This window comes from Leiobunum rupestre, chromosome 7 (assembly GCF_980474605.1).
Source record: "Leiobunum rupestre chromosome 7, qqLeiRupe1.1.hap1, whole genome shotgun sequence".
Lineage (NCBI taxonomy): Eukaryota > Metazoa > Arthropoda > Arachnida > Opiliones > Sclerosomatidae > Leiobunum > Leiobunum rupestre.
Window position 1 is genome coordinate 23,151,900 of NC_143390.1, and position 13,336 is coordinate 23,165,235.

Below are 13,336 nucleotides of genomic sequence, written 5' to 3' on the forward strand. Positions count from 1 at the left end.
ATTAGTACTCTTTATAACATACAGGTGGCGCATAGATAGCTAAGTCTGGAACAGGGGACCTAATCGCTAGCATGTACGAAGGTACAGGGAGATCCAACCTGTGTAGATTCTATAAACCGTGCCCTAATACTCCGGAACAAGCGAATAGTTTATGGGGCGGAGTAGTTCTTATCCCCGGAACAGGCGAATAAAACGTTTTAGGGCACAAAGATTACACTTTTAGTCCGAGAACTGAACAGGCGACAAGAGGCTAGGTCAAGCGAAATACGTTGTAAACGCCCTCTTCTAAACAATTTTTAAAATAGATTAATTTCTAAAAATATTATTTAAATTAGGGACATTCATTTCATATGTTGTTTTGGCAAAATGAAGATTTAACCTTTTTTTATCCAACAATATTTGAAAGGGTTACAGAATAGTTTGAATTTCATTAGTTTGAGGTAATATGGCTGGAAAAATTCCAGAATATGATTGGTCTTATCTGCTACCTCGAAGTACGGAAATGGGAGGGGCTACCTTATTCCAATTGCAATTTTGAAATGTTTATAAGAAATGTTAGTGACTAGGAAAAATTGGCATACAGTAAAGCATTACACCCCTGAAAATCATCTAATAGTCTAACGATTGTTTTACTTTCTTAAAATAATATTATTTTAATAAAAAATTAAAACGTTTAAAATTATCCCTCGTAGAAACGCAGATAGTTCTTTTTAAAGTCGAGTAATGTGACATATTTTATCGGATTTTATAAGCATTAAAGGTGCATTAAAAAGACATTTAGTTAAGAATATTAATAACCTTACGAATTATTATAAATAAGAGCTATGAAAATTTTTCTTAAATTAATATTTAGTTTAAATAAATATTTTACGAATTATTGCTAATTATATTTAAAATGCACATTAAAGGTTTACATTAACGGGCAAATGATGGCGCCAATAAACGTTTCCCGCCGACGTATTGCGACGAATATTTTTAATGTGGCGTTTACAGTTCTATTGGATATATTCGGTCTGAGGTTGAAGCAGTGCCGGATTAAGGACTAGGACTACCAGGCACAGGCCTATGGGCCCCACCACCGATGAAATCAATGGATTTTTCTTCAATCAACTGTAAATTCTTGCCACAGCAAACGACATTTCGTGATTGCACTACCTCCCATCTCTAGATTGGTTGCGGAGACGATAGTTTCAAATAAACAGTTCAGAAAAGGAACTAGAGATGGCGCCAAGTTAGCGGCCGAACGGCGCGTTAGTCGCCATGACAGTGCGGGTACGGCTTACCGCATTTCAGTGTGAGAAATAAGGCACTATCACCGGTCAATCGCCAGTTTAAAAATTAAATGCTTGGGGTGTTAGTGGCGCTGCTGACCACTTAATGAATTTAAAGTTTTTCCCTTCCAGATTTTAGTTCATTAAAAAAATACTTTATTCATCCCTAAAATTGTTTGGTCATTGCTTCTACGCTGTGTGCTTGACCTTGTGTCAATTGCGTGTATGGGTGGGTGACTGGGTGTCGCGAGTCTGTCTACTCTACTCTCTACACAGTATAGAAGAAGCGAATTTAGCAGTTAGCAAAAATAAATATAAACCGTCTCTCTCTCAGTAGGCTTGTTCGGGTTGGGTCTATAGGGGAACGGCAGCTTGCTTTCTTTGACTGTATTAGCGTCTATGGGAAGATAACACGGATAAAAATGGTAAGTGGCCAGTGGCCAGTTTTTTAATTAAACTACCAAGGCTCTACTGGCCACAGGTCCAGTTTAAAAAATTTCCTTATTTCTCAGCCTGTTGCGGAGACGATAGTTTCAAATAAACAGTTCAGAAAACGAACTAGAGGTGGCGCCACGTTCGTTCGCGGCCGAACGGCGCGTTAGTCGCCATGACAGTGCGGATACGGCTTACCGCATTTACACTTTTATAACATAGTTTTAACGCGAATAACTAGAGCATCGCTTTCAACCTTGATTTCGGAGTACACCAGCACAACCTTGGCGGGGCCTGTAAGCGGGGTAGCTGAAAATAGCTGTCAATCTAAGGTTCGATTCCGGAACTCATTTCGACGGAAGTGACGGGAGAAACCGTTTCCGTTTCCGTCGTTTGATTCCTCTTTTAAAGGGCCATTCGTTTCCGATGACGTTCGCGCCTCGATAAAAGTGGAGAAAACGCAATCGGACAGATTTGATAAAAATCAACGGAGTTTTAATAACAAGAAGAGAGCTTTTATCGATTGTTACGAAACAAACATTCGTTCATCGAATAAGCGCGTTTTTAAAGGGCACCGGGGCTTCCACACGACGCAAATTGGGAGCGTTATCAGAAGCCACGTTCACACTTACCAATAAAATCGCTTCGTTTTAGATAACTAGTTTTCGAAACCAGCGTGAGAAATCGCTTCGTGTTGGTTCGGGAAGCAATTCGTCCAAGTCGGTTCGCTTAGAATCGCTTTCAAAACGACAAGGCGGGGTAGTAAAATTGCTCGTGATTTCCCAAAATAACGGTATCAAAATTCTAAATAATGGCAAATATTATTACTGAATGTATTGTAAACATGATTAACTAATTATTTTGGGATACATTTTAGTATTTTCAAAATTCTGGTCATGATTTGAAATGACGTTAAGCCTTGGCTATAAGCGAACCGGGGTGAAGCGATTTCGCGCGTGTGAACCAAGAATTATCGTCGGCGGTCAAAACTGGCATTCAAACCAGAACATAAATTATAGTATTAAAGCCCAAAAATAATCAAATTTACTAGAAATTTATAGTACACAAGTACGGCCAACTTTGATTACTCGCTGTAGCGTGGTAGCACTTGATTATAGTTAGCCGTGACTCACATATTTATTGTGTCAAAAATGCATCACCCACAGTAACTTCAAAGTTCGACAGCCTATTTCGTTCCTTCAACACATTTGATTAGTCGAGTGTAAGAAGGTAGAAATCAAACACACCAGTATAATATTTCTATTCCTAGCCTACTAAAGCCACGGTCACACTCGAGCTTAAAACCCAGTTTAATTCGTTTTGAATTCCCGTTTTGACCGCCGACGATAATTCTTGGTTCACACGTGTGAAATCGCATCACCCCGGTTCGCTTATAGCCAAGGCTTAACGCCATTTCAAATTCTGACTAAAATTTTGAAAATACTAAAATATATCCCAAAATAATTAGTTTATCACGTTTACTAATACAGTAATATTATTTGACATTATTTAGAATTTAATTCCCATTATTTTTGAAAATACGAGCAATTTTACTTCCCCGCCTTGTCGTTTTGAAAGCGATTCTAAGCGAACCGACTTGGACGAGTTGCTTCCCGAACCAACACGAAGCGATTTCTCAGGCTGGTTTTGGAAACTAGTTATCTAAACGAAGCGAATTTAGGGGTAAGTGTGAACGTGGCTTTATAGTACGGTTGGCGACGCTGATTCAAACCGACCTAAACTAGGTTTTAAGCTCTAGTGTGACCGTGGCTAGAGAGACGCTAATTTTGCACCTTGAGACGCGTATGGTAGCAATCAGGGTACACAAATTTCGTTTTAACAAACGCAAAAAGGCTAATCGAGATTTATCTACGGTAAACGTTATTTCCCCAGCGTACGATAACGGAGGCAAATTCTTTCCTGCCATTCGAGCAAAGTCGCCGCTACTGATAACGTTAATTGCTACTTTGGAAACATAGTTCTCTGATGTATTCTACGTGTTTGACTTCCTAGCTAAATTCGAGTACTAAATAGGGGTCAACCAAAGGTTAGTTAGGGGAGGGGGGAGGTAGAAAGCGCGTCATAGTATCTGCTTAGACCAAGAAACACAGGGACGTCTCGCAAATAGCATACCCAACGCTTTATTTTTCGGCGGGGCTTTGTTGCGGCTGCGGTAGGGAGAGGAGGGTTACAGGGTTGCCACAGGTTTTTCTCATCCAAATTCCCTGACTTTTCCAGGTTTTCCCTGACTATCTCCGGAGATTTTCCCTGACTTATTTTGTATTTGTTTACCCTAAATTTTAGTAAAGGTTTCCTATTTGCAACCGAAATTAAATTCCCTGACATTTCCCTGATTTTTAGACTAATTTTTGAAATTCCCTGACTTTTCCCTGATTTTTAGACGCATATTGAAATTCCCTGACTTTTCCAGGAATTCCAGGTTTTCCAGGTACCGTGGCAACCCTGGGTTAGGTGATACAGATAGTCAATAGGCGCCATCCATGAGAGATAAAAATAACGTTTTTTAAAGAACTTGAAAAAAAATAATCAGCTAAGAGTTACTTTATATATTTTTTTAATATTTTAGGGACACAAATATTTAAAAAAATACCAGAAATTTCGTTTTTTGGAGCCACGCTGTTGCAGGCCACGTGCTGACAGATTGTAGGGCTGTGCATGTGACTCAAATAGCCAATAAAAATTGACTCGCCTTCGCTACTAGCGACACAGTGCGAGATAAATAGAAAATAGGCAGCCGCAACGAAGCTTCGGGCGCGAAATATCTACCGCGCGACGTCCCTGTGTTTCTTGGTCTAAGGTATCTGTATCCGTGGGTTATCTCCGCCGTTTACGTCATCCAAATTTAGCTACACGATCGCGCGTATAAGTTGTTATTCTGGGAAAGCAATGGCTTTAATTAGGTAATGGTGCGTCTATTCGTGACCTAAAACTATCGCAACGCCCCCTTTGGTTGGCCATCGAAACCTAGATAGGTAGCGGCTAAAGCGAAGGCTTTATAAATTTTAATATAATTTTTGCATCGTTTGCTTATATTTTGATAAGTTTTGTAATGCGAAATATATTAGTTATTTGAATTTAGCTGAACATTAAAAAATTCAATAGCAGGTAATTTAACTTAATTCCAATTTAGACCAAATTAACTTAATTCCAATTTAGACCAAATTAACTTAACTCAAATTTAGACAAAATTAACTTAACTCAAATTTAGACAAAATTAACTTAATTCAAATTTAGACAAAATTAACTTAATTCAAATTTAGACAAAATTAACTTAATTCAAATTTAGACAAAATTAACTTAATTCAAATTTAGACAAAATTAACTTAATTCAAATTTAGACAAAATTAACTTAATTCAAATTCAGACAAAATTAACTTAATTCAAATTTAGACAAAATTAACTTAATTCAAATTTAGACAAAATTAACTTAATTCAAATTTAGACAAAATTAACTTAATTCAAATTTAGACAAAATTAACTTAATTCAAATTTAGACAAAATTAACTTAATTCAAATTTAGACAAAATTAACTTAATTCAAATTTAGACAAAATTAACTTAATTCAAATTTAGACAAAATTAACTTAATTCAAATTTAGACAAAATTAACTTAATTCAAATTTAGACAAAATTAACTTAATTCAAATTTAGACAAAATTAACTTAATTCAAATTTAGACAAAATTAACTTAATTCAAATTTAGACAAATATTCGCTGGACGAGTATTAGGCCTACAGTATTGTTATGACTTTTTAATTTGTCTGTAGCAGACGCTAGATCATAGGCGCTACCACGGAGAATCCAGCGCTGTTACGCAACCTAGACTCGTTTCGGTCGCCAATAGTAATTACCATAACTAACGTAATAAAAATAAGTATGACAATTAGAAAAAATTATCGCAGATCATTATTTTGATAGTATATTGTTCAGTCGGGGTTTAGTTCAGGGCAGAGCCCCCTAGTGTCTAAATATACGATAACGTACTACTTACAAGGACACGACCCGAGGTGATTTTCACCGATTGGTTTTTAAATTCGGGGGATAAGTAAACTTTAATGTTACTTGAAATTTCCCAAAAAGGAAAAGTTTCGACGGGCTTTAGTTTTGCCATGGCAACCAAAAAGGTTTTTGATAACTTAAAACCTACTTTTCCTTATGGAAATTAACATGGATAAATATCTAATTTTGATTTCAAAAATTTAAAATATTTGGCAATTACCAATTTACTAGCATTTACCTAATTTACACATTTTACTGATATTTACCGAAATGTACATGCATTTACCTATTTTTACCATATTAAATAATATAACCAAATTTACTTGTATTTACCCAATTTATTTATTTCCTTCCAAATTTACACGCATTTACCCAATTTGCTTATTCTCCCAAATTTAACCAAATTACCCTGAATTTACCCAATGTATAATGTTCTTAATATAATTTATTTTTTTTTAATATTTTAAATTTTTCAATTCTGCGATTTCTCCATGTTAATTTCCAAAGGGAAAAGATGGTTTTAAGTTGTACAAAACATTTTTGGTTGCCATGGCAAAACTATAGCCCGTCGAAACTTTTCCTTTTGAAAGTTCTCCTTGTTAGTTAAGATGCAAAACCAAGTCTGAGCTGGGCGTGTGCGTCAGTATTAAAAATTAAATAAGTATTAAAACAATAATAATAATCAGTTTAGTTAATACCAAGACAACAAGGGGTTTTTAATGTCTTTAAATCAAGTAGCCGGGTTACAACGCGCAGGAGGGTGGTGGCAAGCCTTTAAGGCCACGCGAACCAACAGCTCCCTACACTCACTATTACCGTTAACCTCCACAAGGTTTTATGGAAGGGGAAACCGAAGAGCTCGGGGGAAAACGATATTAACAAAGTTATCTATCAGAACAATAGTGCATATGATAAAATCATTATAAAAGACGGTTCAGTACACTGTCATACCATTTGAATATAATTTTTCGTGAAACAAAGTTTGCTAGAGCATATCCGAATAATTGTTTTCATTTTACGTGATACGTATTTTCTATCACAAATCAAATATCGTGGTTTTCATTTGTTTACACTCGTAACCCCCGGTCTAAAAAAGGTGTGATCTAGCTTCCGAAGTCTGGCGTCCGTGGCGCGGCCAATCAAATCAAATATTATCATTAGTTAGTTCATCGGGAATTTTCTTAGTTTTAAAAGTTTTTCCTGAAATTATTTTCCAAATTTCCCAATCATTTTTAAAGCCAAACGCAAGAGCGGCCAGATCCGCAAACCTTGGTGTTCTACACCAAAAACCTGATGTTATATTCCCTTTAAACAGTGGAGGAAAAACTCGCAAACTCAACGGGGGAGGAGCTGTAACTGGTTTAACCAGTGGCGTAGACAAGGGGGGGTTTCCGGGTCCAGACCTACTAAATTCCCACCCCCTTCTCGACCGCCTCTTGACATTCTCATATTTCGACCCACCCCTTGAGTAATTTCTGGCTCCTCTTGCTGCGAGGCGAAAGTGTTAATAAGTAAATGGACTTTCCCGATCTAAACATAAAACGTTAGAAAGAAGTGCTTAACGAACCTCGTAGGCGTCTTTGATGTTGACCGTTTCTTTGGTGAGGGCGACGTGTCCGGCAATGCCCACTCCGAAGGGAATGGGCGGAATGCGTCCCCACTGGCGCTCCCGGCGACTGCACACCGAGTCCTCCAGCACCGAGTCGGGCGTCACGTCGAACAGTTTGGCCACCAGGTAGCGCTGCCCGCGACTGCCTTTGGCCAGGAACAAGGAGCTGCGGTCGCTGTGGGTCAAGAGGCCGACGTTGACCAGGATCTTGTGACATAGCCGATCGATGTCCAGCTCGTTGGCGATGTCTCGGATCAATTCCATCAACAAGTCGTGCTCGTTGAGCTTCTCCAAGTTCTCTTCGCGGCAACAGTCGCCCGTCGCGCCACCCACGCCCCTTTCGAAGCCGCCGCGAAGACACTCGGGACTCTTATCCTTGACCGAGTTCAAGAGTACTTCGCGAGCCAAGTCTCGGATGCAGCCGTTGTCCGACAAGCCGTTGGAGCCCGCACCCGCGACGACGTTGTCGCCTCGTTGATGCCGAGACACCATGTCGCGAAACAGCTCCGTCGTCACCGAATTGCGTCCCGTCCTGGTCACTTCCGCGTAGGAGGCCGTCAACCGCTGCTGATCCTCGGCGGAGGTCTCTTCGACGTCCGTCTTCACTTCCAGCGTCGACTCTTTGCTCACCGGATCCGCCGCTGTCGGAAATTAAGAGAGAACGAAATACGTATAGTTTCTTACAAAGCGACTACACTCGAGTCCACCGTTACCATCCTGCTCCGCGAAGTCGACCAGAGGCGGGACGCGTTTATAGGAAGAACGATTCCCTCTCTGGCCCGAAGCTAGCTTCGCTGGAAAGGATTCAAACTCGGCTAGGTCCGGCGTAAATTTTTAACAACGAGATCGCAAATATACTTCCCATTTTTGGACCTTATTTCTCTAAAAGATCCCTCCTTTAACACGCTCGCTCTCGAAAGGTTAAAGGTCGGCCGTTTCTATCGAGTGCCCAAACGAAGATTCCTCCCGTATACCAGCGGGACTGGAGAAGAAACGGACACACTAAAGGGACTGGCGGGGAGAGAAAAGGACAGAACTAACCCCCCCCGTGGCTGTGACACTTTAATCAGGCCGAAGGAACTGTAGTCAAAGACGAGCGCGGAGAAACCTATAATAATAACTCTTCGCTAAGTTTGTCTATTTCACTCCGCGAAACAAGCCGTTTTCGAAGAACTTTCCTCTTCTATAATTCTAGGCTTTCGTCGGCGTGAATATTTTAAGCTAAAAGGCTCGAATAAACTAGCGTTAACCGTCCCTTCGCGGATTTAGCGCGACCGGCGAAGAAGAAGAAGAAATGTGAAAAACAGCGGGGGACAGATTGAAAAGAGCAATATTGGACAACGGGCTAGTCTCTCCTATTAAGGTGAAGAAAAGAATCTGGAAAAACCTTGTTATAGAAAAAAGAGAGTAGCTCCAATAGAGCGCCGAGTTTAGGTCATCCTAAGCGGAGAGTTTTCGTTTTTTATTTTTCGAGTTTCCTTTTTTTAAGCGAGAGAGAGAGAGAGTCTTAGGGCTCTAAAGCACTTTCGAGACTTCAACGCTTTCCACTTTTAGAGCGTTAACTGGGACGCACTCCGTATCGATATCGATTTGGAGGCCAAATGGAAAAATCCGTACTCGAAACACGTCCGCGACTTAAAGACGGTTAGGTGGCCGTGACGACGACCAACGCCGACGGACGGACGGACGGACGGTCACGCGTTGCTTATCGCTAAGCCTAGCCGTTGACGGAAGAGATGTACAGATGGAACACGATGGTCAGATACAAATGGGATGCCCGCTTACTCTCAAGGACGACGGATGGTAGTCTACGGGCTTACGTTTCTGGTCTAGATGGAGGTTTAAGTACAGCTCGAAATAAAATTACAAAATAAATCCCACTCTTTGGATACTCCGTCTTAACTAAAAGAATATTAGGGTCAATTAGACGTATTCGTTCTAAGAAACCGGAGCCCGTACCATAAATTATTCCACATACAAAAAACAAAAAAAAACCTGGGGAACGTGATAAAAAAACACGGGTTGACTTATGGACGAGAGAGAAGCCGTAAACAAAGTAGAAAAAAGGGGTGGTACTAACCGTTCCAACGAAGATCGGCGGGTTTCATTTCCCGGGACTCGAGCCATTCTCGGATCATCTCCTCGGAGCCGTTTTTTAGAAACCATTCCCGGAGGAAATCGGGCCGGGACGACAAGTAATTGGACACCAGGCCCAAATCCAGGTCTCCAGTAGGGTCGTCGGCCTCCGGAGGGGACGTCAAGGAAACGGTGGGAGTGGTGACGGAAGACGCCGAGGTCTCGGTGTCCGAACGGGATTTCCTCCTCGCGATGGCCACCTTCGACGCTTCGTCTTCGCCCTGGCTCTCTTCCTCCGTGGCCATGTCGCCCGCCGATGAAATTTTGAAGGCCTCTCCGTTTCCACCCGAAATACTCTTAATTCTGATCGGAAGAACAAAAATTTTGCTAAATTGATAGATTTAGGGGTTCTTTTCTTTTACCGAAATCGATTCTTTTTATCTTCTACAACAAGCGCCGGTAGAGTGGGAGGAAATGTAAGAAGTGGATAAGAAACCAACGAAAGGCTTAGAGCTAACCCAGCCCCCCCCCCCTGTGTATCTCCCCCCTAATGGTTTTCTATAATGCGAGGTGGTCCACGCCCCTCCCGCCACCAGCCAACCTATTTCTGTTCGCTGAGTGTTACGTTTCTTCGGTTTTCTTAAACGCGTATCCTTCATCCCCGATAAAGTTGTTGGAATGCTGGAAATATATATTTTTTATCGTCTCGGATGTCTTTCTCCAAGCAGGCTATATACAAAAATAAGATGGCACGGGTCATAATAGTGGCCTCATACCATCGGCCCAAACCTGACCTACAAAATTAATGTCATTTCAGAAACATGTTTTTCTTTCAAATAAATCAAGATTTAGATACCGCGTCAAAGACCTAATGTTTCAACCTCCATAATTGAAAATATTCAATTGGAAAATAAATTCTTCCTAAACATTGTTTAATCGAAAATATCGACGTCAAATTCTCGGAAACTAACTCAGTTCTTTTCTCCATAATAAATAAATTAAGCTAAGCCTAAAATGCTCAGTTCGTTGGTGTTGAGATAAAAAAAATCGAAAAATAGGGACTTGGCAGCATGACGTCACGCCGTACCTTTGGCCATGGCCGCCATTCTGGTATACTTTTTCTCCTCAGGATAAAACTATTGAAAAAAAAACTGTGACGTAGCACTGCCAAGTCCCTATTCGCGAATGAGAGCGAAATTGCACCACGTGGCTACACCAAGGAGAATAAGGTTTCCGCGCGGTATGAAATCCTCCTTGGAAAACCAACTTACGACTTGTAGTAGAAAACATAGTTCCAAACCAAGCGCCCCCTACATGGCCAACGGAATATCGCGTAAAACATTAAGCATTATTTAAGTAGAAGTTACATTAGTTGTAAATCTCAATATTTACTATTGATTTATGTATTTTTGGATAAATAATAGTAGTTCCTACCTGGATATATCACTCTAGCGTTCCGCGTGCATTTGGTAAGTGTTTGTTACGGGTTCTGCCTTGTAGAAGACTACGTGTTACGGGAGTTTCGAAAATTCTCCGTTAACTTCGCCGAAGCGGCGCTGCTGTCGCAAAAGCCATTTGCTTGTCAGGTTTTTTTCCAAGTGATATATCCAGGTAGGAACTACAATTATTAATCCAAGATGTATTGAACAAATGGTTTCGGAGAAACCAAATGTCTAGTTTGGTGGACCCCTATTGCCCCAAATTGATACTGGTAATGCCAATTTGGGTAAAAGGGGTTGGGTAATACAGGGTTGCCACCAAATTTTGAGATTCAAATTCCCCGACTATTCCCTGACCATTTTTAGAAATTTTTCCTCACTTTTTAAGTTAAAAATTTTCCTTTTATAGTTTACTTTTATCAGAAGTTAATAAATTTAAATGGACTTATATTTCACTATAAAGTTATTGCAATCTTTAAAAAATTTGCCAACCTTTAAGGAAATAAATGATAATCATAGAATTTTTCAAAAAGTGTCAAGATAAAATTTAATTTCCTAACTTTTCCCGGAATTTTTACCAATTCTTAAAATTCCCGAACCTTTCCCTGATTATTTAGGCCCATTTTTAAATTCCCTGACATTTCGATGATTTCCCTGACGTGTGGCAACCCTGTAATATCAATTTAGGTAATATTGCGATTGCAAGTTTTCAATATTTACTATCGATTGATAAATCATTAATATATTTTGCTCTAGTGGTTTCAGAGATATCAAATGCCCAATTTTTGGGGTCCCGATTTCCCAAATTGATATTGATCACGAATTACGGCACTAACGTGAATAGAGAAGGGGACCTCAATTACATTTTTATCAACTGTCGTTGAGGATAAATCAGTCTTTCGAGGCGACCAATTTGAATCCTTAGAACAGCGATCGGCTACGACAGCGTCAAAAATAGCAGCCTCATCCCCTTCTCTACCTAGTGGGGACGAGGCTAAAAACAAATGCAGTTCTCCTTCTTTCAAGTTCGAAATTGGGAATTTCATCCTTTCGATATTTGCAAAGATGCGACCGCGGGTTTTTCCCGAATCCATTTGACACAATAGCAGCAAAATAAATCTTCAAAAACGTTCCCCTTATTATAAGAAACGGTTTAGTAGTGAGGGCGCATGGTTACAAAATATACCCGAATTGTTCAAAATTGGTATACAGCTCTGAAAATTGATATACACGTGCCTTGAACTATACTCTCGACTACCTAAATTTTATTTTTCAAAAAAACCGATTGGAAAAATTTTATAAACAAAAAACGCTCTTGTTGCCGAGGCCGCGCTCATCTTAGTTTATATTTGTTTTTAAAATAAGTTGTTCTACGTTGCACCGCATCTCCGCAACTTTAGGAATAAAAAATGGTTAATCGCGTGTAGCTCGCGTGGTAAAGGTGGTAAAGTTATGAATTTTTTTATGGTAATACGTGTCACAGTGCTACGTAAAACCTGATATGGAACCACATCGAGGTATTTTTTTACTTGACGTTTTTTAGCATTTTTCATTTTTCTCCATAGGGAAAAATGGTAAATCGCGTGTATCTCGGGTGGTAAAGGTGGAAAAGTTATGAAATTTTTTATGGTGATACGTGTCACAGTACTACTTAAAACCTGATATGAACCTTGTAACTGATGACGTTGTTTTTGACGACTTCGCGGTCACGTGGGTCAAGCGGCATTACGTCAGACACGTATTTATGAATTTCCCTGACTTTTTCCCGGTTTCCCCTGACCATTTTTGTAGAATAATTTAATGGTTTGAGGTAAAAATCTTGCAAAATATTTAATATTAATTTTTAATACATCGTTCAAAAATTTATTTGCCGGACTTTTTCGGTACATTTCCAAATTATCTCACCAAATTAACTTCGAACGCCTGAAATACATAATAAAGCTTCAGCCACTTTCGTTTTTTTGGGGCAAGCTTATAAATATTTATAAGCGAGCGTTTCTCTCCAGTTAGGGTTTATAAGCGAGCGTTTCCCTCCAGTTAGGGCAATAGGAAAAAGTTGAAAAAGCAAGCAATCAATAGGAGAAAATAAACCAACCACTAGGCGCAAAATCCCATCCACGCAGTTATTAACCCAGCTGGTAATATATATATTTCCCCCCCCCCTTTCCGGAAAAGCGAAACTGTGGGACGTGTAGTTCGCGTCTCAGCGTGGCTGGCTATGAGAGGAAAAAGTTGAGTTTCCGAACACCACATACGTAGCTGAACGTTTTTCTTTTATTTCGGGGGGGGGGGGGGGGTTGAAAAGTCATCATTAATCCTATTTCATCAGAACGTCTAATACGTTATTGACAACTCGAAAAAGCCTTAATCGCTTTGGAGAGGTTATTCTTCAACGATCGAGCCATTATTAGAAGCTTAACTTGTCGGGGAGCCTATTTTTAGCTCCTTCAAAATCATTACTGATGGCTACTATACCCCCTCCCCTTCTAT

At 39.9% G+C, this 13,336-nt stretch overlaps 1 protein-coding gene across 2 annotated transcripts in view; it reads right to left on the reverse strand.

Moving 5' to 3' along the window:
- The window catches only part of LOC149935216 (cGMP-specific 3',5'-cyclic phosphodiesterase-like), a 92,093-nt gene that overhangs the window by 40,415 nt on the left and 38,342 nt on the right, over window positions 1-13,336 (reverse strand). For both annotated transcript variants that reach the window (XM_090180851.1, XM_090180852.1), the window contains exons 2-3: window positions 9,412-9,770; window positions 7,290-7,972 (exon numbers count right to left, since the gene is read on the reverse strand). In XM_090180851.1, coding sequence (XP_090036977.1) covers window positions 7,290-7,972; window positions 9,412-9,712 — 984 coding nt within the window. In that variant the 5' untranslated portion in view covers window positions 9,713-9,770. The remainder of the gene's footprint in view (window positions 1-7,289; window positions 7,973-9,411; window positions 9,771-13,336) is intronic.